Source organism: Pongo pygmaeus, chromosome 13 (assembly GCF_028885625.2).
Source record: "Pongo pygmaeus isolate AG05252 chromosome 13, NHGRI_mPonPyg2-v2.0_pri, whole genome shotgun sequence".
NCBI classification, from domain to species: Eukaryota; Metazoa; Chordata; class Mammalia; order Primates; family Hominidae; genus Pongo; species Pongo pygmaeus.
The window spans coordinates 119,801,689-119,825,111 of NC_072386.2; the positions used below are offsets into that span (position 1 = coordinate 119,801,689).

The following is a 23,423-nucleotide window of genomic DNA, read 5'->3' on the forward strand; positions in this document are numbered from 1 at the left end:
CCTCCACCTCCTGGGTTCAAACGGTTCTCCTGCCTCAGCCTCCCGACTAGCATGTGCCACCATGTCCAGCTAATTTTGTATTTTTAGTAGAGATGGGGTTTCTCCGTGTTGGTCAGGCTGGTCTTGAACTCCCGAACTCAGGTGATCTGCCCGTCTTGGCCTCCCTAAGTGCAGGGATTACAGATGTGAGCCACCATGCCTGGCCAGCTAGCTCTTATTTTAAATGATGCCTGTCCTCCTCTTATGGGGGTTAACATTTTCGATTTTTGCAAAATAAATGTGATAGGAGATTTATTTTTGTTGTTGTTGTTCTGTTTGCTTTTTTTAAACTTACAAGGGGGCAAAATTCAAAAATGGCCAGTAAAATGTTAGGGAGGATTTTCCTGGTCCTTGAAATCCAAAAAGGAAACACTGGCCTAGGGAGAATGGGAGAGCTGGAGTTGTTCTTTGTGCCTCAAAGGTGTTTCAGCCTCAGTTCCCTTTCTTCCAGCCCTTCTCTCCCAACATAGCAAACAATAGAGGCAGCCCCTACATTCAAAAAGCCCTCTCCTGAAGAGGAGGTGGGAGCCTTTGAATTATTGATTGGCCCAGCTGAGTTAGCAGCTGAGGCCTGGCTCCTGTGACTCTGTCTTCTCTGTCCCCTTCAGTGCCTCACCTAAGACTGAGATCCCTGGGGAATCTGGGGCTGACTGGTGCTTCCTGGGGCCAAGATGACTGTGCCATCCGTTGTAAGCCCCCGTTTCTGCATGGGTTAGGTCTGGCCTGTGCTTATCAGCCATTCCTGGTTTTTCACAAAGCCAGGCTCTGGTAGCGCTCTCACATTTGGGCAAGGCAGCTTTATGCCATCCTAGCCCTCTGCCTTAGCCAGGTGTAAAGGGAAATTTCTGCTCTTACAAGCTACTTTTCCTGTCCTCCCATGCCCCAAGCCTAGATAAAGGGGAGATGAGAGAGAGCAGCACTCAGGGCTGGTTTCACGTATGCAGCTGGGGGCATGGCCAGCCTGTTTCATTAGCTTAAGCCTGCCTCTCCCCAGGTACATACGTAGCTCTTGGCTGAGTCTTTGCACATGGCAGTCCTGGTCTGCCTTGCCCTCCCAGGCGCAACTTCTCATGTGGGCATCACCCTGCTAGTTCCTACCCAGTGCCAGGATTTCCTGTAAGTTTCTTCTTATACCGTTTGTTTCCATAGACACAGGCAAGATCCACTTCCTGGCAGGGACTCTTTTCTCAGGACTGAATGGCTGCAGATAGCCTCTGCATTGTATTTTCTACCAGCCCTGGTGCTGGCCTATTTCTACGAGCCAACCTGGAAGGAGCACCTTCTAACTGACCTTTAGGTTGGATAGACAGCCACCTGATTTCTTCACTGAGTAACATTTTATGTGCCAATGCTGCCTGCATCTCTGACTCCGATTCTGCTTCTTGGTCCCGGTCTTCTGTGGCAAAGGTGTAGGGGGATGGGCTCTCAAACTGCCACCCTACAAAGCATTGCACACGATGACCTGGCATTTCCACAAAGATTGAGTTGCAGGCTGATTTACCATAGCATTGTGTATGAAACAGGTAGTGAAACAGGTGGAAATAACCCAAACATTTAACAATGAGGAATTAATTATAATGCAGTGGCACGATGAAATGTTACTCACTTAGTAAAAGTTGTCATAGATTATGTTTATATGTAGATGTGGAATGAGGTTCATGAGGAAAAGGAGCAGGCTGCAAAGCAGAATGTGTCCTGCGATGAATGTATACCATTACCCCGCGCCGGGCACTGTGCACCTTAAGAGGTATTTACCATCAGCCCCATTTTTTAGACGAAGAAACTGAGAGGCTCAGAGTTAGTCACTTGCTCAAGGTCTCACAGCAACTAAATGGTGTTTTAGCTGGGGTTTGAATCCAGACCCACCATGCTAAACCATATAAAACACTATAAGAAGATAACACAGAAGGGTATGTTAAAATGTTTAGTGTAGGCCAGGCATGGTGGCTCACGCCTGTAATCCCAGAACTTTGGGAGGCTGATGCAGGTGGATCACTTGAGGTCGGGAGTTTGAGACCAGCCTGACTAACATGGAGAAACCCCGTCTCTACTAGAAATACAAAAATTAGCTGAGCGTGGTGACGTGCGCCTGTAGTCCCAGCTACTTGGGAGGCTGAGCCAGGAGAATCGCTTGAACCTGGGAGGCAGAGGTTGCAGTGAGCCGAGATTGCACCACTGCACTCCAGCCTGGGCAACAAGAGCAAAACTCCGTCTCAAAAAAAAAAAAAAAAGTTTAGTGTATTTCTGGGTGGCAGGATTACTGGGCATTTTCATTTTCTTCTGTTTATATTTCTATTTTTTATGATGAGCAGGTATTGCATACTGAACAAAAGGCTTCCATAAAGTCTTTTTAAAAAGATGTCAGGGCTGGAGTTTGCTTGTCTATAGCAGCAGCCCATGGGTGGGCTGCCTACAGAAACCAGGTGCTAAAGCCACCCCGTCCCTGTCCCATCAGCCTAGTGTGCTTCCCTCTCTGGAAAGCCCATCATGTTCCACTGACCCTCCTTTGTATTCAGGACAGTGGGAGAAAGAGGGATGGGGGAGAGTGGCCAGTAGGGGCCATGCCAAGGGGTCATTGTCTGGCAGCAGTGGACTGCCCTCTGTGGCTAAGCGGGAGCCACTTGCTCTGTAGCTTGGACCCCACTATTTTGCCTCCACAGGCCATTGAGAAACTAGTCGCTCTTCTCAACACGCTGGACAGGTGGATTGATGAGACTCCTCCAGTGGACCAGCCCTCTCGGTTTGGGAATAAGGCATACAGGACCTGGTATGCCAAACTTGATGAGGTGAGGCTGCCACAGGATAGGCCAGGGACTGGGCTGGCAGTGAGGTGGTTCTGGCACCAGTTGGGGAAGGGCCTGCATTGTATAGCGCTTCTAGGCATATACAAATTTCAGACAGTTTGTTAAAATGGCAATTTCACTTAGCAAAATTACAAATGAGTTTATACTCTGCTTGGTCATCTTCTGGGAAACACGACTGTGCATATCCAGCCCTCTGCACTACAAGGCTGTTTATTAAGTCACTGTATTACAGCAAATTGGAAATGTTCCAAGTATCCATCTGTAGGGGATCATTTAAATAAATTAGTCCATCAATATCATGGAGTACTGTGCAGCTATAAAAAGGAATTTTTTTTATTTTTTATTTTGTCTTTTTTTTTTTAGACAGAGTCTCGCTGTGTCGCCCAGGCTGGAGTGCAGTGGCGCAATCTCGGCTCACTGCAAGCTCCACCTCCTGGGTTCACGCCATTCTTCTGCCTCTGCCTCCCGAGTAGCTGGGACTATAGGCGCCCACCACCACAACCGGCTAATTTTTTGTATTTTTAGTAGAGACGGGGTTTCACCGTGTTAGCCAGGATGGTCTTGATCTCCTGACCTTGTGATCCGCCCATCTCGGCCTCCCAAAGTGCTGGGATTACAGGTGTGAGTCATCACACTCGGCCCCAAAAAGGAATTTTTTTAATAGCTGGGCATGGTGGCTCATGCATGTAATCTCAGAATTCGGGGAGGTTAAGGCGGGAGGATCACTTGAGCCCAGGAGTTTGTGAGTAGGCTGGGCAACATAGCAAGACCCCGTTTCTGCAAAAAATAAGAAATGGTGGTGCACACCTTTGGTCCCAGCTGCTTGGGTGGCTGAAGCAGGAACATGACTTGAGCTCTGGAGTTTGAGGCTGCAGTGAGCTATGATGGAGCCATTGCATACCCACTTGGAATGCTAGCTGCATACTCCATGGTGTGGATGGACTAGTCTATTGAACTGATCCTCTACTGACGTTTTTATTTTTGAATCTTATGAAGGTGTTACCTATTCAAAGCAAACAAAAATAAAAATGCAGGATCTCAGACCCTGTCTAGAAAAGCAGAGTCTACAGGTTTCGGTAGGGACTGGGAACCTGGATTTTCACCAGCTTTCCAGGAGATTCTTATGCCAGTTGTCTACAATTGAGCTTAAGGAAATTTGGGTCCTAATTGCTCTGGCCCAATATTTTCACATAGAGCAGAGGGGAGGACTCAGGACCCAGTGAAGTGCTTGTTCCCAAGAGACGCCCAGGCCTGCCTCTGGACTCTTAAGATGGTACGTGGTCTTTTTTTTTTTTTTTTTTTTTTTTTTTTTCTGTTGTTCAGGCTGGAGTGCAGTGGCATGATCTCAGCTCCCTGCAGCCGTGACCTCCTGGGCTCAAGTAATCGTCCTGCCTCAGCCTCCCAAGTTGCTGGGACTACAGCATGCGCCACCACGCTTGGCTAATTTTTGTATTTTTAGTAGAGATGGGGTTTCATCATGTTGGCCAGGCTTGTCTCGAAATCCTGGCCTCAGGTGATCCGCCCACTTTGGCCTCCTAAAGTGTTGGGATTACAGGTGTCAGCCACAGTTCCCAGCCTTAAGTTATATCTTAAAGCTGACAAATTATAGCTGTACAGCTTGATGGATTTTTACATGTTTTTACCCATGGACTCACCACTCATGCCAAGTTTTTTACCCATCGATTCACCACTCATGCCAAGCAATAGAACATTCTAGCTGGAGTGCTCCCCTTCCCAATTGATATCGCCCAGATTATTCTGATTTCTATTCCATAGATTGATTTTTTTCCACGTTTCTGAACTTCGTATAACTCTGGCTTCTTTTGCTCAATGTCATGTCTGAGATTCATCCATGTTTTCATGTCTAGCTATAGGTCTTTTTCTTTGTTGTGTAGTATTCTATTGTATGAATATACCACAATTTATTCATTTCACTGTTGATGGACATTTCCATTGCATTTCCACCTTTTGGCTACTCTAAACAGTGCTGTTGTGAACATTCTTCTGCTGTCTTTTGATGGCTCATGACACAAGCTCTTGCTGACCTGAGAGTGTGAAGGAAGGTGGCCTGTCTGAGAATCATAGCACTGACCTACCAGAGTCTCTGCGGGGCTCCAGTGAGTTACCACATGGGAGGGTTGAGGCTTTTTTCCAGATTCCTCCTGTCTGGCCCTAGACTCCTGTGCCCTGGAAGAATCAGTTGATGATAAGCCACCTGGGTAGTCTTCTGCTGTGGAAGAATAAATGCTGTCCTTCCCCTTCCTTCTGTGGCCTGTCAGAACAGGGAACCAGGCTGGCCTGGCATGGCAGCGCGGGCCCCCAGTCAGGTGCTGCCCCTGGGCACCTGCCCACTGGGATGCTGCTTAATATGCTGCCACCACTTTGTGTCTCTTGTGTTACCAGGAAGCAGAAAACTTGGTGGCCACAGTGGTCCCCACCCATCTGGCAGCTGCTGTGCCTGAGGTGGCTGTTTACCTAAAGGAGTCAGTGGGGAACTCCACGCGCATTGACTACGGCACAGGTATCTGCTGCTTGTGGGGCTCTGTACTTATCTAGTTTCACTGCTTTCTGTTTTGGGCTTCAGGTGGTCTCTGGGCCCTCTGAGCAAGCGAGAGCAATCAAGAATTCGCCAAGCACCTGCAACCTATTGGGGCCAACTGGGGTTCAGGGTGGTTTCACAGGCAGGGAGGGCGTAGGCATGCAGGGAGGCCCGGATGCTGCAGCTCTTCCATAGTCCACCAGGGGGAGCTGATGCCCCGTGCATGGTGCTTGTGCAGCGCTGCTTTCTGTTCTTGTGAAAATGGTCTCTGAGCTCCTCATCATCACCAAAATAATAATTATTAATTGAGCACTTACTGTATGTCAAGGCAGCAGCTTACTGAAGCTTTGAGAAATGGGAACGCTTCTTGGTGGCCTTTGCAGTGTCGTGGCACACCCTCTCCCTTGTACCCCTTGTCTCTTAGCCACATTGTCTGTGCTATTGGGCTCTTTGGATCTGTGGTCCATGTAAGCCAAGGGACCTGGACTTTGAGGAGAGAGAGTTTGTGGGCACTTTAAAAGGGAAGTGTAGACAGGTGCAGTGGTGCGTGCCTGTAATCCTAGCACTTTGGGAGGCTGAGGGGGAAGATTGCCTGAGCTCAGGAGTTTAAGACCAGCCTAGGCAATGTAGCAAGACTCCATCTCTTTTTTAAAAATTTATTTTAAGTTATTTTTATTTATATATTTATTTTTTTGAGACAGGGTCTTGCTTTGTCACCCAGGCTGCAGTGCACTGATGTGATCTTGGCCCACTGCAGCCTTGACCTCCTGGGCCCAAGTGATGCTCCCGCCTCTGCATCTCCCCACTCCCCAGTACCTGGGACTACAGGTGTGCACCACCAGCCTGGCAATTTATTTATTTATTTATTTGAGACAGAGTCTCACTGTATTGCCCAGGCTGTAGTGCAGTGGCACGATCTTGGCTCACTGCAACCTCTACCTCCTGGGTTCAAGCGATTCTTCTGCTGGGACTACAGGCACACGCCACCATACCTGGCTAATTTTAGTGTTTTTAGTAGAGACAGGGTTTCACCATGTTGGCCAGGCTGGTTTCCAACTCCTGACCTCTGGTGAGGTCACTTCTCTACCCACCTTGGCCTCCCAAAGTGCTGGGACTGGGATTACAGGCGTGAGCCACCATGCCTGGCTGATTGTTTTGTATTTTTTATAGAGATGAGATTTTGCCATGTTGCCCAGGCTGGTCTTGAACTCCTGAGCTCAAGCTGTTCTCCCACCTCAGCCTCCCAAAGTGCTCGGATTATAGGTGCGAGCCACCATGCTGAGATGCCATCTCTCAAAAATATAAAAAGGAGGCGTTCTCTAGGTCAGGGCATGGCCTGTGGAGCCACCATGCTGAGACCCCATCTCTCAAAAATATAGAAGGGAGGTGTTCTCTAGGTCAGGGCCGGCCTGTGCAGCTAAGGAGGACCTCTGCTTTGGTGAGGGCCCACCTTCCTTCCCTGAGGCAGGCAGATGGGGCATTGCTCAGCCCTCCCCTTGTCTGGGGAATGTGATCCACAGGAGGGAGCCCCAGCCACAGAGGCAGGCCCTGGAGAAGGGCCCTCTTGGACCAGGTGGGGCTTTGACTAAGACCAGCAGGGAAAAGATCAAAGAGGGAAGACTGGCCAGGTCAGCAGGGGTTGGTGCCCCAGCTGCATGTGAACCCCTGAACAATGGGAGCCTGGGCCCTGGCTGGTCATAATTGGAAACCGTGGCAGGGGAAGGAAACAGCCCACAAGCTTCCAGGCCCTGGAGGGGTCTTCGTCCTCCAGAGACAGGACAGAAGTATTCTCTGACACATTCTCTTCTCACCTCCCTCCAGATAGGTTTTGTGTGACACTGTGAACAATGGGATTCAATCACAGTCCAGTGAGTAGTTCCTACAGTGCAGACCATTCCTGTTTGATATGACTGGGAAAGGAAGGAGGATGCTTTTTCACCCTGTAATCTGATCATGTGTTCCCTGCTTAGAAGCCTGCAGTGGCTCCCTATTGCTCTTAGGGTAAAGTCTGAGCTCTTTCCTATGGCCACAAGGCCCATGTGACCTGTAGCCTCCTGTCATTACACGTTCTCCCTTGCTCTCACTGCCTTCGACATACTGGCCTCCTTAGGGTTCCTCAAACAGATCAAACTTTTTCTTGCCTCAAGGCCTGTGCACATGCTATTCCTTCTGGCTAGAATGCATTTCTTGCTTCCCTCACTCCCTTTGCCTTGCCAGCTCACATCTTTCAGATTTCAGATTAGATGTTAGTTCCTTAGGGGAAACCTTGAACCCTTACGTCAGGGTCCTTCTGTGATATCCTCCAGTTAGTACCCTGTCTTTCTCCTTCAGAGCTGGAATCATAGTAGTGACTGTATATTTATAATGTCTATTGTCCCTGATAGATCATAAACTTTCTGAGGGCAAGGACTTACTTGCACTGTCTCCTAGTGCATAACATGGACAGTGACTGCTTACATGGTAGGTGCTCAGTAAATATGGTGGAATTGCTGAGTGAGTTAAACCTACGTAATGAAATGTAAATGTCCAGCCCGGGTCTTTTAGGAGTGGAATAATAGTACTGGTAGTTCTTTATTTTTATTTTATTTCTTTTTTTTTTTTTTTTTTTTGACAGTCTCACTTTGTCGCCCAGGCTGGAGTGCAGTGGCCTTATCATGGCTCACTGCAGCCTCAACCTCCTGGGCTCAGGAGATCCTCCATCTCAGCCTCCTGAGTAGTAGGGACCACAGGCACGTGCCACCATGTCTGGCTAATTTTTGTATTTTTTGTAGAGACAGGGTTTTGCCGTGTTGGCCAGGCTGATCTCAAACTGCTGAGCTCAAGCAATCTGCCTGCCTCAGCCTCCTGAAGTGCTGGCATTACAGGCATGAGCCACCATGCACGGCCAGTACTGGTATTATAGTTCTTGAATGGAAAGGGCCTAGCAAGTCTTTCTGAATGGGGAAGAGGTCTCATTGTCTCCATGTTGACCACCGTCCTCAGAGGGGCACTTATCAGTGATTCGGACTCTGGGAGACTAAAACAATCCCAGTCATTTACCTGGACGACTGTCAACGCTGGTTGTTTTTCTCCTCCAGGGCATGAGGCAGCCTTCGCTGCTTTCCTCTGCTGTCTCTGCAAGATTGGGGTGCTCCGGGTGGATGACCAAATAGCTATTGTCTTCAAGGTGTTCAATCGGTGAGAGAAAGGACAGGAGGGTTGGAGGAGGGGGCGTGAGGGGGCCATCTGTTTCCTCCTCAGACTGGGAAATGGGGTGCTCTAGGGTTCTCCTGAGTGGCTCATGGTTCTCTTGTCCTGTCCTAATCAAGCTCTGGCTGTGGATGGAGTGTCCAAGGCCTTTTTCCAACAGGTTCAAATTAACCTCCAAGTAAAAACAAGTGAAAGAATTGTCACATAGGCCGGGCGCGGTGGCTCACGCCTGTAATCCCAGGACTTTGGGAGGCCCAGGCAGGCGGATCACGAGGTCAGGTGTTCGACACCAGCCTGGCCAACATGATGAAACCCCGTCTTTACTAAAAATACAACAATTAGCTGGGCATGGTGGCACTCGCCTGTAATTCCAGCTACTCAGGAGGCTGAGGCAGAAGAATTGCTTAAACCCAGGAGGCGGAGGTTGCAGTGAGCTGAGATCATGCCACTGTACTCCAGCCTGGGTGACAGAGTGAGACTCTGTCTCAAAAAAAAAGAATTGTCACATAATGTCTGCCAGTACTCACACGGTGTTGACCATGTGGAGGAAGAATTCTAAGCACTTTATGTATAACTCATTAATTCTAACAGCAACCCTATGAAATAGCAACTATTATTTCCATTTTACATATGAGGAAACTGAGGCACAGAGATACCCAGTGTCTTCACTGGGTTCACGCCAGCTGAACGCAGGTAGTCAGACTCTGACCTGCTGCCCCGCACCTCCCAAGCCAGTCACTGGGCAGCACTGATGTGGATCAGTTACCCAGAGCTCTTAAAATCCCCGTTGCAGACCCCAGTCTAGCAGTGCTGCTGCAGCAGGCCTGTGACGGAGCCCAGGAGCAGTGCTCGATGCTTCACAGGTGGCTGATATGCAGCCTCTGATAATATAGAAGGTTGGAACCAGAAGAACCTAGGAGATGACCTGCTGGGACTTGTGTCAGCTTTCAGACAGGCCAACTGAGGCTGGAGAGGCTGAGGCCCTGCCCAGGGTTTTACAAGTTGTCAGGAGTTGATGGCACCAAAACCCACCTTCCTAATCAGTGATTTTTATTTTTTATTTTTTTATTTTTTTTGAGACAGGGTCTCGCTCTGTCGCCCAGGCTGGAGTGCAGTGGCGAGATCTTGGCTCACTGCAAGCTCTGCCTCCTGGGTTCATGCCATTCTCCTGCCTCATCCTCCAGAGTAGCTAGGACTACAGGTGCCCGCCACCACACCTGGCTGATTTTTTGTATTTTTAGTAGAGACAGGGTTTCACCGTGTTGGCCAGGATGGTCTCGATCTCCTGACCTTGTGATCCGCCCGCCTCGGCCTCCCAAAGTGCTGGGATTACAGGCGTGAGCCACCGCGCCCGGGCCCTTAATCAGTGATTTTTATCCCTTTCCTGAGCCAAAAGATGGCTGAGTGTTTGTTGGGGGAAGTAAAACTACATTATTGAAATTGAGACCGGTTACACTCTTCAGTGGTTATTTTGGGGTCTCCTTGTGCTCCCAGTGGCCGAAAGGGTGAGACTGTCTTTTTTACTTTTTGCTACCTTCCCTTTCCTTGCCCTCCTGTGCAGGTACCTTGAAGTTATGCGGAAACTCCAGAAAACATACAGGATGGAGCCAGCCGGCAGCCAGGGAGTGTGGGGTCTGGATGACTTCCAGTTTCTTCCCTTCATCTGGGGCAGTTCGCAGCTGATAGGTACTGGAGCGGGAGGTGCCTATCCCTCCACCCCCAACCAAGGCTGCGTTCTGTGGCCCTCCCCTGCCCCTCCTGCGCTCCCTCCTTCCCTTCCTCCTGCCCGGGGCAGACAGTGACAGCTTGGAAAACAGGACATTAGAGCAGCTATTGAGGGAGGCTGTTTGCTGTCAACCTTCTGCTGTGAGAGCCCGTGTGGTGGGCTGGAGGACGCGGAGGCCAAACACCACCAAGATAATGGGAAGTGGCATGGGCTGGAGCAAGGGCACACGCCTGGCACATAATGGACTGGTGTGAAATGCGCCCCAGCTCCTGGCAGCAGCTGTGGGGTTTTATGTTGAAAATGAGGGACCCTTTTGATTTGGTGACCAGCGTCATCCACTGTTATTATCAAGCTGTGTGCAAAGGGGCCCGTTAGGGAGCAGCTGCCAAGTGCTGGGTGGTGGGCCTGCTTCCTGTGGGGCTCAGAGAGGCCTGCTCTGGTGACTCCCCCACTCTTGAAGCTGGTTTTCAGGATGGGAGTGGGTGATCATCTCTATTTTGATGAAGAACGAACTGCCTACAGAATGATATTCATAAATGACCATTAGTTGTGGCCTCAGGTGCATTGCCTCCCTGAATCTTCTCAGTGACACTGCGAAGGGTCTGCCAGCATGAAGCCAGCTCTGCTGACTGGCACCTGCACCAGGCACCATACTAAGTGCTGTAGGCGTGGTAATTATTGTCATGGCCCCTAGGAGGAGGTGCTGTTCTTGTCCCCACTGTCCAGGTGAGGAAACTGAACCTTGGCAGGCTGAAGTCATGCGTCCAACGCCATGCAGCTAGAGCTTAGCACATTAGAATACACAAACCCAGAGCCATTTATTGCTCCTTCAAGGTGAGGTGTTGAGGGCACCACAGGCAGGACTGAGGCCCCTGGGTGGGTGTGACTGCTGGGCCGGGTTGCCCAGGTAGTGGTGAGGCCTGGTTCTGAACCCTGGGGCCCATTCCTCTTCCCAGACCACCCATACCTGGAGCCCAGACACTTTGTGGATGAGAAGGCCGTGAATGAGAATCACAAGGACTACATGTTCCTGGAGTGTATCCTGTTTATTACCGAGGTGAGGAGGAGGGGTGAGAGAGAAGCCGGTGGTTGCCTCCAGGCTCAGATGAACCAAGGCTGGTGGCTTTACAGTGGATCAGAAGAGCCAGAGCTGCTGCCCAAAATGGCAGGGCCGGCCGGAGCGGGTTATTGAAAAGGAAGCACCACTGGGCCTCTCCTGAGAGTCAGCCGCTGCTGACTGTCAGGTCCTCCGCCCAGTTCTCCTTCAGTTTCTCCTGAACACCACAGGAGTGTCGAGATGAGGGTCTAAGACTTGGTCACTAACTGGCCTTGGTGACTGCTGCAGCAGGTCTGAAAGGGTCGGGGCGGGCGGGGGGAGGTTTGTGGGGGAGGGTCAGCATCTTTCTGTGGGGCCCCACAAGGGTCTGTAGAACCATGTGCTTGTGGATGTGTAAAATGAAACCACCAGAGGAGATAGAGCGAACTTCTGGTGCAGACAGCTTTTCTGTTGAAGGGACACGTCTCTGTCAGTGCCTGAGGACGTGGGCCCGAGCAAAGTGCCGGAGTGGGAGTGCGCAGGCCTGGCCTGTGGTGGCAGTCACTGGACAGCCAGCCCCACAGCTGGGTTCTGGAACTGGAAGTTCTTGTCTCACCAAGGCAGGATTCCTTGCAGTGGGCCCTGGACCACTTGTGCAAGATCTCCTAGGGTGTTTGTTAAAACGCACATTCCTGGGCCCTCCATCCCAGCTTACTGCGTCAGAATCTTAGGGGACAAGAGCCAGGAACCTGCATCTAAACACACGTGCCAGGCGACTGCACAGGAAATCTGGGGACCCTCTGCTCTCTGACCTCTCTTGAGGGAGGTGTTAGGACTTCTTATCCTCTCTGCCATCCCAATGCCCCAGTTTCCAAAGGGCACCCTAGCTCTGCTATCTGGAGAGGGTTTGAGAGTTCTATCCCTCCTTAGTCCCTTTCCCAACACCAGCACGGATGTCTGCTGCCTCAGTGAGGTCCCTAGCAGGCCTGTGGACGCCGGCCACGGGGGCTGCTCTCTGTCCGGGCTGTATATTCTGAGCCCCCGAAGAGGTGGAGAAAGCTGGGTTATAACCAGCAGCCTTGGCTCCAGGCTCTTCCTGGTCAACATTCGGCTCAGGCTTCTGCCAAACTCCAGAGGCCAGAGGGGAATGACACATTTTTTCCAAGTCAGCAAATGGAGCCGGGACTGACGGCTGGGCGGCCACCGCTTCATTCCCAGAGATCTGCTGCCCTCAGCAGTGTGGCAGGCCCAAGGTCGGGAGGATTTGGGGGCAGCCTGGCTCACTGCCTTGAAAGCCAGTCACGTGCTGCTCTCTGTGGAGTGGAATGTGGGGGTCTGCGGAGCCCTGGGGAACCTCAGGATAAGCTGGAGGAGCAGGGTGGGAAGAAGGGTGCAGATTGCACACTGAGCTCTTGCGTGTGGCTAAAAGGCTGAGCTGTTTGGGCTCCCCCGGCGGCTGGCCAGGTCTCTGGGTCCCTGTCGATATTCTAACTAGGAGGCAGGTCAGGCCTGGCCTCCAGGATTTTGGGAATTGATTCCATGGTAAAATTTTGTGTCTTTAGTTGGTTGGTTGATTATGTTGGTATAAACACCCCAAAAGCTTTTCCAAAGTTTGGGACCCAGTTCTTCCACTAGAGGAAATCTCAAAGTAGCCACTAGGTGGCAGGAGAGGCACACTGAACTTGGAAAGGGTTTGGTGACATTTATTTGAGGCAGCAGCAGAACAGGGAGGAGAGGGCGTGCCTAGAGTTTTTGGCTGTTCCGCACCTTCTCCACAGGTCCGGGTTTTCACTTTGGGTCTAGGCTCTTGGGCATGGTGTTCAACAGTAGACCCTAGGAGGAAGGAGTGTGCCCAGGAGCTGAGGTGGCTGCAGCAAGGGCCCATCTTGCCACGTGGCCGCTGGTTGCAGCACACTTTGTGTTGGTTCTCCAGAGCGCCCACCCTCTTCCACATCGGAGCAGTGAGCAGCCTTTTGCAGCCCCTAGTTGGTGAGTGGCCTGGCCTAGCTCACTCGGGACCTGGAGGCTTGCACGGAGTTCTGTACGCCATGCTTGGGAAGTAGGCAGTGTTTCCTCTGGAGACCCTGGATTCACCATGGTGCTCTTTTAACTGGGAGATTAAATAAAACACCGAGAACCTGGGAATGGAATCAGGCAGCCCTTTCAGGGTCTTATGCCAAGACTGCCCTGATACCTGAGAGCATCCTAGGTGAGGGACCCCACCTTGCAGGGCCTCTACAGCCTCTGTAAATGCAGCCCTGGCGCCTTTAAGAGCCCAGGGCAGGCAGGAAAAGAATTTCAGTTTCAATCTGGCTTCTAAATTTGGAGTTTTGGGAAGGGAGGGATCAGATTTCAGCTGGAAGGGAAGGAGCTGACAGGAAGGCGCTGTGCAGAGCCTCCCCACCCCCGCCCATCCCCCCCAGTTACTGACAGAGGAGCCATTTACAAAAGGCCGATTCTCTGGGGAGTGGAGAGGCAGGAACGCAGCGTCTGTGAGTAATTTCCTGCTCAATATGGCTGCTCTGACTCACACGATTCCCCTGGGGTCACTGCGGGCTGCAGCTCGCTCGCTCGTTCTGGTTCTTTCTCTTCTCCCTTTGTGGCTAGAATGAGCTAATTTTTTTTTTTTGTCTTCCAGCCCCGATTCCTTTTTTCCCCACTCGTCTGTTTTCTTTTGCCAGAGTTACAGGCAAAGGACTGTAACCTCTCTGAAGGACTTAGGGAGACCCTGGGGCACTGAAGGCCTGGGGGGCAGCCTGCAGCCCCTCCAAAGAAACTACCTCTCTGGCCTTTCTGTGGGTGGGGGCCCAGGGCCACTGGAGCTCCAGGACATGGGCCTAGCCCTGGCTCTGCCAGAGGCCTTTTGAAGATCTGTTCTTTGGCCCTGGTAGGCGAGGCTGGCCAGGAGGCAGGGGCTCTGTCTTCCAGTGCCCATCTGCCTGCCTTTGCCTCGGAGCCCTTGCCGGGCAGGCCCCTGGCAGACAAAGCCAACAGGGTGCCTCCTGGTTGCTTGCTCAGAGGGCCCTGTCTAGAGAGTGAAACTGGTTACACAGCTCCATGCTCCCTGAGCTTTCTCGGGCCTGGAAGTGTGCACAGGGCTGGAGCCTGCAGACTGGGGAAGGGGTGGGGTAGGGTGGGGAGGTGGGGGAGGGGCTGGGGGTGGAGTGTGGTTGAGCTGGGCAGTTGAAAGAAAGCTCCCCAGAGGTGAGGCCCCTGTAGGCTGGGGGTTCCTGGCTGCCCTTCTGGAGCAGAGAGCCTCGGGTGATTCTCGGTGAAGCGAGTGGCCCAAGACAAGGCCCCCAGGGACCCGGGTGGGCTTTGTCTCTGTCGGGTGCCTCGGGCTCTTGCCTGGCTGTGGTGGAGCCTGGGAGAGAAGAGGAGGGGAGGGAGGAGCCTGTTGTCCTTGCTCCTGAACATGGGTGTTTGGTTGGGCTTTTTGGGAACCTGGGCCAGGGGAGGGAAATGAGGGGGATAAAATGACAGTTTTTTTTTACATAAATCTTAAAAGTTTTGTCACAGTTGCCCTTACTAGAGAAGAGGCCTGCCAGGAGTGGATCACCAGGTGGCAGGCCATGGCTCAAGAGTGGGGGCTCCTGAGGGCTCTTGTGGTGAACTGATGCCCCTTAAGCGTTTCTGGCTTATCTTTTCTCCTTCAAAAAATAACCCAGCCTCCCCTGATACCCGCATGTTTCTAGAACCTTCCAAGTCTCTGTTTCTTTGCCAGACTCAGCCTTTTTGCAGAGTCTTCCTTCTGCAACATGGGTCTGGGGTGCAGAGCCCTGTTCGCCTGTAAATGCTGCCTATGAGCTGGGGGGCTGTGTCGAGGGGACTTATGAACTGTTTGGTTAATAAATACAAATGTGCTGGACTAGCGGTGTCGGGGGGATATGCTCAGGCACACAGGCGTCCCTCTGTGGTTTCTGACGTCATGGGAACTTCATGCTGGCTGCAGAATCTTTCTCTTCCTTCCTGGAGGGTCAGACTCTTTGGCAAGAGGGAGGACCAGGAATGGAGCCGTCCTTGTGCCTGTCTCTTTCAGCTGCTGTGGCGGCCACCCCTTCCCCACCTCCTGGCCTGGCCAGGCCAGGCTGGCTGCTGCTTCAGGCACCCCTGCCTCCCATCGGCCCTCTCTTCCCTGCCTGCATGGCAGGCAGAGGGCTGTCGGATACCTGGGTTTGGTCATACCCACCTTGGTGGTCCTCTTGCAAATTGACCCTTTCCTCATCTCTTCTAGCTCTGCTGGTGGCAGGTGCAGACCACGTGACCTGTGGGGGGGCCTGGAGGAGAAGGGGTGGGCCTGGAGGGGTGGGGTCCAGCTGCTGCTGCTGTTTATCTGAACCCGAGTGAACCCCTGTGCTGGAGAGGCGCTGCGCTCTGAGGCTCCTGGGGAGTCAGTGGGAACGACACCAGAAGCTCAGGTGGAGATCTTGTCTTCCTGAGGCTGCTGGATTTGGTGGGCGATAGGAATCAGGCCCCCTTTTTTTGGGCTGTGGGAGAAAGAGGGGTGACTGCAGGTGGGTGGGCAAGGTATGTTGTATTTTCCTAGCAGGCCTTGAGGGCCAAAGGGGAACCCTGTCTCTGGCACTTGCACGTGCCTGTTTGTATGTTTGCCCCTCAGGCAGATGGTATAGCTTGGTCCCCAAGTGTCTGCGTGTGCGGTGCGTGTGTGTGCGTGCGCGTGCGTGCGCGTCTGCGTGTCTGCGTGTGTGCGTGCGCGCGTGCATGCATGGGTGTGTGTGCGCATGCATGGGTGTGTGTGTGCGCGTGCGCGCATGCGTGTGTGTGCGTGCATGCATGGGTGTGACTTTGCTGCAGGGGAGGAGGGATGAGCTCGCAGCCAGAACCTCCCTCTTCAGCTTGTGGCTTCTCTTTTTCAGATGAAGACTGGCCCATTTGCAGAGCACTCTAACCAGCTGTGGAACATCAGCGCCGTCCCTTCCTGGTCCAAAGTGAACCAGGGTCTCATCCGCATGTATAAGGCCGAGGTGAGTGGGGGCTGGCCAGCGTGCCCGTCCCTGCTGCTGCACTTGGTCCTGGGCTGGGAACAAAGCAAAAGATGTGGAGCCTGGGGCTTCTGCTTCCTCCTACTCCACTGTTTTGCTCTGAATCTTAGGCCAGCCTCTCTGACACTTGGGGCCTCGGAATCTCCCATCTGGGGCATGGGCAGTCAGAGAAGCACCAGCCACCCCAGCCCTGAAAAGCTGCAGCCCAGCTCTGTCCTGATGAGCTTGGAGGCTGAGGCAAGGACCTGCTGCTTGGGAAGTTGGGGCGATGGGGGCCTCCCTTCTCCCTCATCAAGTGGCCGAAGGCTCCTCGAGGCTCGGGTAATCTGAGTCTGGCTCTCCCATGGCGTACCTAGGAAGCGTCTTACCCTTTGGAGGCATCTCCAAAGTGCTGCCTTCAAATGTTAGTGTGTATGATCACTGAGTGGTGGGAGGTCTGAGGGTAGGCCGGGAATTGGCATTATGGACCACTTCAGGGATTTTGATGCAAATGGTTTTCCCTGCTCTCAAATGAGATGCTGAGGAGAGGAGAGCTGAGGTTTCCTGGAGCTCCCCCTGCTGGCAGGCAGCCGAGGGTGTCTCCTGCCCTCTTGGCACTGTTCTCCCAGCCAAGGAGGTGGCCTTTTCTCTCTTCCAAGTGGGGAGGAGACATTTTATTTCTACTCTGTCCCTTCTGCTAGCTCCTCCCACTTCCTGGGAAGACTAATTCTAGAACTGCTTGACCTTGGCCAGGGAAGGGCTGTATGTGAAGTTCCACACCTGGAGTGATGGATCCCTAAAGTCTCTTCTTTGTGTTCTCAGGCTGGCCCTGAGACTGGCCCTGAGTTCATGGCCTCAGACACTGTACTGTGGGCACCATCTCTTGACTCCTGGCTGGCCTTCTCTTCTGGGAAGGGGCTGCTCCAGGTCTTCATTGGACCCAGAGCTTCCTGGATCCCATCAGCAGAGGTGGGACAACGGGGAAGGGCGCCAGAGGCCAGCGGGGTGGGGGAGCACAGATGCTTCCAGTTGGCTTGACTCCCTGCACTCGGTCCTGAAGGGGTTAACAAGGCTTGAACTGAGCAGACCGGGCCCTCTCTCCCTTCCGCCCCCTCCCCCTTTGGTCCCCTTCTTCTGGACCTCACATCCTGTGTTTAGGTTCCAGCCCACATACCTCTCTAATCTGAGAGGCCTGAGAGCCTGTTGGCTGGAGCTGCCTAGGCTCCTTCCGGCTGCAGCTGGCCACCCCCGGCTCTCCACTCCGACTCTGCCCTGGGTCACTGCCCTCTGGTGTCTTGATGTTCCTGACCCCACCCCCGCATGTCCCACAGTGGGAGCTGCTGGGGAACTCTCACTCTGCTGTGCTCCCCGCCCCCAGGGTGTCTGAGCATGTGAGAGGTGCACAGCGCTCTCCAGCCACCTCCCAACCCCAACCCTTGTGTGCCAAAGAGAGGACTCTGGCTGCCTTCCCTGCTTGGTACCTGAAGTACTGTCTTCTCTACAAGCCTCTTAATTCAAGTGACTCTAAACTTCTCTTGACTTAGGCTCTAAGGCCCAAAGGATAGGGCAAGAGACCCTGTCCCCTTCTCTCACTTGCCCTTCCAGAGACAAAAGAACTCCAGGCTGCCAGAGGATGAGGGAGGAGCATATTCGGATTGAAAATGGTGATGGTGTGGCAGGAACACAGGGACTGTCTGCTCTGCACAGGCTGTCGGGGTCTCCGTTGGGGCTGAGCACAGGGTGGCAAACACAAGGAGGACACTGAAAATGACCACCTCAGGATGGGGGAGCTCTGTAGTAATCACAAAGTGGCCTTCCTGAAAACGGGAGATTCTAGCCCTGGGTGTGGCCAGCGCTGTGTGGGGAAGGGGACAGGCTCCTGTATAGGGTGACGCTGGAACTCCCTGACTTTAAGATCACCAAGTCAGGCCGAGCGCGGTGGCTCACGCCTGTAATCCCAGCACTTTGGGAGGCCAAGGTGGGCGGATCACGAGGTCAGGAGATCGAGACCATCCTGGCTAACACAGTGAAACCCCGTCTCTACTAAAAATATAAAAAAATTAGCCAGGTGTGGTGGCGGGCGCCTGTAGTCCCAGCTACTCGGGAGGCAGAGGCAGGAGAATGGCGTGAGCCCGGGAGGTGGAGCTTGCAGTGAGCTGAGATGGTGTCACTGCACTCCAGCCTGGGCGACAGAGCGAGACTCTCTCAAAAAAAAAAAAAAAAAAAAAAAAAAAAAATCACCAAGTCTTCGCCTGTAATCCCAGCACTTTGGGAGGCTGAGGTGGGCAGATCACTTGAGGCCAGGAGTTCGAGACCAACCTGGGCAACATGGTGAAACCCCGTCTCTATTAAAAATATAAAAATTAGCTGGGTGTGGTGGCTCATGCCTGTGGTCCCAGCTACTTGGGAGGCTGAGATGGGAGAATCGCTTGAACCTGGTAGGCGGAGGTTGCAGTGAGTTGAGATCACACCACTGCACTCCAGCCTGGGCAACAGAGTGAGACTCCGTCTCAAAGAAAAAAAAAAATCACTGGTTGTGTGCAGTGGCTCATGCCTATAATCCCAGCACTTTGGGAGGCCAAGGCAGGTCGATCACCTGAGGTCAGGAGTTTGTGACCAGCCTGGCCAACATGGTGAAACACCATGTCTACTAAAAATACAAAAATTAGCCTGGCATTGTGGTGCACACTTGTAATTCCAGCTACTCAGGAGGCTGAGGCAGGACAATCACTTGAATTTAGGAGGTGGAGGTTGCAGTGAGCCGAGATCATGCCACTGCACTCCAGCCTGGGCAACAGAGCAAGACTCCGTCTCGGGGGAAAAAAAAAAAAAAGATCACCAAGTCTTTGCAGTGTTCAGTGCTCATTGACAACTTACTAGCAAATAGCCCTTAGTCCTTGGTCCCGAAGGGCCCATGGGCTGGCATGTTGCCTGCACAGAGGTCCAAGGAGAGGGCTTGTTTTCACAGGCCAGTTCTTAGCACCTACGGAGGCCCTCCAAGGCCTGCCAGTCTTGCAGTCCAGGGGTGGGTAGGAAGGCTGGGTCTCCAGTCAGAACTGGTTGATTGAGGGGAGTCGGCCTCCTGGGCTGCCACAGAAGTCTGACCAGCCTGGCAGTAGGTGGCCTCAGGATTTGGGTCTAATGCTGCATCTGTCCCAGCCTTTCTGACCAAAGAACCAAGTGCTCTCAGGGGCCTTGTGTGGTTGAGGGGGCCTGTCTTTCCTGTGGGCCATGCTTGTGCGAGTGCTGCCTTCAGAAGGACCTTGTCAGGACCCAGGGAGTCCCTTCCCCAGCTTGAATCACCTCTGGCTGGAAGGTCAGGGGGCAGTCTGAAGCCGCTGCTCCGCCCAGGTACATGGGAGGGCCTTGCTGGGAGAAAGGCCGGGCTGGAGGCCCTTCCTGCCCTGGAGCCTTAGGCTTCCTTGGCCCAGCTCCCATGGCTCTGAGGGGGCTGGCTCTGGGGTCCTGTGGGCAGAATGGGAAGAACCCCTGCCTCCACCCCTTCTCGCCCTGCAACTTCTCCTATGGGAGCTAGAGGGAGGTTGACCTTTGACCCTTTCTGGAATTCCAGGGCCCTTGGGGGGTGGGGGGGCTCTTATGACCATTTCCGGGATGACATAAGCACCATGGCAGCTGCCTTGGCCTCTGGCCTGGATCTGCGGCTGCTCCCCCTCCCGCCCCCTGCTCCCCGCATTCTGTGCCTCAGGCCCAGGATCCTGGCTGTGGCCAGGGCTCTGCTCCCCACCCCACCATGAGCTTGGTTTCCATCCTTCTTTCCCTCCCCTCCTGGTGCCTCTTTGGCCCACTCGTCATCCCGGTGCTTCTCCCTCCTATGTTCCACAGCTGATTTTTGAGGAGAGGGAACCTGGGCCAGTCATAGCACCCCTTTGTCTCTAAGTTAGTTGGAGGTTGAGATCATAGCCACAGAGGCGCTTACTTTCTCTGAGGCCGTAAGTCTTGTTCCACCCCAGCCAGGAGGTGCCTAACATACTCTGATTGTTTCCTGTGGCCAAAGGTGTGGGAGGAGGCCCTGGTCAGTCTTGGCAGATCCAACCCTCGCATGCCCGGAGCGGTTCCTGTGAGAGCTGGTGTCCAGGTGTGGCGGGCATGAGGGTGCTGTTGCGGGAACTGCAGCTGGAAGCTGGGGTCGGCTGCCTGTGGGCCAGGCCAGCTTCTGTGATAGGCCCTGTCACTTGCTCTCCAGCTCTGCTCCTCTGCTAGGAGCCCGGGCTGGGCTGGGCTCAGGGAGTCGGGCCTCCCCCCTGCTCAGCCATTCCCCTGTTCAGCGCTCTTTTTCCCCTGCCCCCCACACAGGCTGCTGGGAATTGTCCAGGATTGGGGGGAACTCAATGTCAGCTGGTTCTTATTGTCTCACTCTGAAGTGCCAAGATGTCTTTTTCAGTCCAGAGAACTGAAAGCTGGAGAAAACAGGCTTTGGGGCCTGGCCTCAGCCTCTTAGGCTTATGTTCAAATGTCCCCACGTCTCTTCTCTTGAACTGGGACCTGGGCTGGGGGGACCCCAGTGATTAGGAGGGTTCTTTCCACCTCAGGTTCCCAACTTCCCTCTCTGGGCCAAGTGATGTCACCTGGGCTGCCTCTCTTGTCCGTTTCTACCTTGTAGGTTTGGGCTGCCTTTTTTTTCTCTCTCTCTCTCTCATGGGTCTCGTTGTGGAGTGGGTGTCTTTGGATAGAAGGAGTGAGGAACTGGGGGAGGAAGGCCTGGGGGATCCCCTGGCGGGGCTACTTCCTGGGCCCAGGATGGACACCTGGGAGCTGCTGCGGTTGTTGGGGTCCCGGCAGGGGTGTGGTGTGGCCCTCACCACTCTGCTCACCTGCTCCTTCCTCACAGTGCCTGGAGAAGTTCCCTGTGATCCAGCACTTCAAGTTCGGGAGCCTGCTGCCCATCCATCCTGTAACGTCGGGCTAGGAGGGGCCAAGCCGAAGAGCCACTCAGGCCACAGTTCCTGTGCCTGCCTTCCCCACCCCAGCAGTGGCCCCTCCCCATCCCCTCCCTCTGTTTGTCCCGTTTGATGAGAGGCTGTTTACTGGGGTGGGGTGGCGAGATGGGCTTGAGGGGGCTCGGAGCATAAGGCTTCAGGGCCCAAGTTGGGAGAAGTGACCAAAGTGTAGCTGGTTTCCTGAGCTCCCCTGTGCTAGACGGCCAGAAGAGAGGGTCTGGGGCCCGGTCACTCGGCCACCCTCTCCTGTTCCTGGCCTCTTCTCCCTTCACTCCCGTCCAGTCTGGTTTTGAGAGCAGAGGCTGTTCTGCAGCACCGCAGGGAGGTGAGGGGAGATACCCTGCTGCTTCCATTGCTTTTCCCTTCCTGGAGTTGATGCCTTTAAGGGTTGGAGCTACTCCTTGCAGGGGCGGGTCAGTTTCCCAGGCCACACTGGGGTGGCCATCTATGCTAGGGCTGGAAGCTGAGGCTGGCCGCCAGCCATGGGCTGGGGTGGGGTGGGTGGCGTCGGGTGGTGGAGAGGCCTTAGCTGTCCTGGCTGGTGCCCCTCCCAGGCTCCTTTTCACCCTGCCCCCTGGGCCTGAGGCCCCCTGTGTCCAAGCCTCCCCCTGGCTCTTCAGTTCTCTAGCCCTTGGCTTTGCTGGGTTTCCTGGCTGTAGCCACATCTCTCCCGCTCCCCAAGGGTAACCTAGCCAATGGAAGCTGCCCTTTGGGTAGGTGCTGGGCTCCTGGGAGGGCCCAGCTGATGGGGTGAGGCATGTCTTTCCAGAACTTTCCCTGGCAGGGAGGGGATGGCAGAAACTCAGGGAGGGGCTTGGGGCCCACTGTATCTGGAGAGCCTGGATTCCTCTTGGCAGTCTTAGGCCCGGCCACTTCTGCTACCTTTGCGCTGCTGCGAGCTTCATCCTGGGCCCCTGGGCCCCTGGGCCCTGCTTCTCTGCTCCCCTGGGTGGTGGGTGGGCCCAGAAGGTGGCAGTCCCACGCCTTGTCCTCCCACCTCCCTGAACTGTGCATTGCCTTTATAGGGTGAGGTAAGTGACGGCCTCCCAAGCCCAGGCTTTGGCGCTCAGGATGGGCCCAGTGGGGGCTGGGCAGGCCTATTGAGGGCCACCGCCGAGGTGTTTCTCCTAGGGCTGTTCCTGGGCCTGGCTCTTACAGGCTTGTCCCCCAGGCCTGCCATTTTCCACTGCCCCCTCCTGTGTCTGGGTCCACACACCCTTCAGGAAGGGGGAGCACTGAGAAGCACAACACAGGGGCTCAGCCTGGGATCCGGTGATGGTCTGGGCAGAGGCTGGGTCAGGAGTCCCAAAGGTCAGTGACAATTTCTCAGAAGAGGCCCAGCGTCCACCTCTCTCCCAGGGCCAGACACCCCTTCTTGGCTCCCCTATCCCCCTATGGGCTCCCAGCCCCTTGCACCAACCTCATTGCTGTTCAGATTAAAGCCTCTGTTTTGCACCTGTCACTTGTGTGAGGTATGTCTTTTCATGTCACATGTTTAGCCCATTTCTGCATGACACCTCCATCAGGTCCCCTTCCCTCAGGCCACAGTGTCTGATACTTGAGCTGTTTCAGTTTGGGTTGAGCCTTTCCTGGGTTTAAATCCCAGCTGTCTGCAGCCCCGGCTGCAAGGTTGTAAGTTACTGAAGCCCCTGAGCCCCAGCTTCCTCATTCACAAAATGGGGACAGTCACAGGGTGACTGCCAGCAGTGGACAGCAGATGTGAAGTCCTCAGCTCAGGGCCTGGCACATAGCATATCCCGGGTGGTCACTGCAGCTGTGCTTGGTGAAGGGGGCCCCTCTGGACTCCCAGCTTAGCCCCAAGCTGGCCAGGGAGCCTTTGGATGGGCTTTGACAGTGGAACATGCACCTGTGGTTTGTGAGGGGGTGGCCCTCTATTCTCCCTCCTCTGCCCCTCCTGTCCCTGCTGGGCTGGAGTTGAGGGTCTCTGAGGCTGCTGTGCCCCAGACTTCCTTAAGACACTCTTGCTCAGAGAACAAGGGTCCTTGACCTTTCTCTTGGCCTTAGAGGCCTTGCGTGGACTGGAAAGCCTCAGCCCCTCATCAGCTTGCGCTGCCTCAGGCACACCCGAGTTCAAACCGAGCAGCTGCTGCTTACTCACCAGGAAGTAGAAGGGCCTTGATGGTTGACTT

The 23,423-nt window shown here is 53.9% G+C and overlaps 1 protein-coding gene across 9 annotated transcripts in view; it reads left to right on the forward strand.

Annotated features, from left to right (window-relative positions):
- PTPA (protein phosphatase 2 phosphatase activator) overlaps positions 1–22,735 on the forward strand; it is a 38,199-nt gene extending 15,464 nt beyond the window's left edge. For 4 of the 9 annotated variants that reach the window (XM_054501185.1, XM_054501182.1, XM_063649948.1 and 1 more), the window contains exons 5-11: positions 2,700–2,825; positions 5,247–5,364; positions 8,460–8,559; positions 10,133–10,257; positions 11,254–11,354; positions 16,211–16,318; positions 21,165–22,735. In XM_054501185.1, coding sequence (XP_054357160.1) covers positions 2,700–2,825; positions 5,247–5,364; positions 8,460–8,559; positions 10,133–10,257; positions 11,254–11,354; positions 16,211–16,318; positions 21,165–21,242 — 756 coding nt within the window. In that variant the 3' untranslated portion in view covers positions 21,243–22,735. The other 5 variants (XM_054501179.2, XM_063649947.1, XM_063649946.1 and 2 more) reach the window with 4 other exon arrangements.
- The last annotated feature ends 688 nt before the right edge of the window (positions 22,736–23,423 follow it).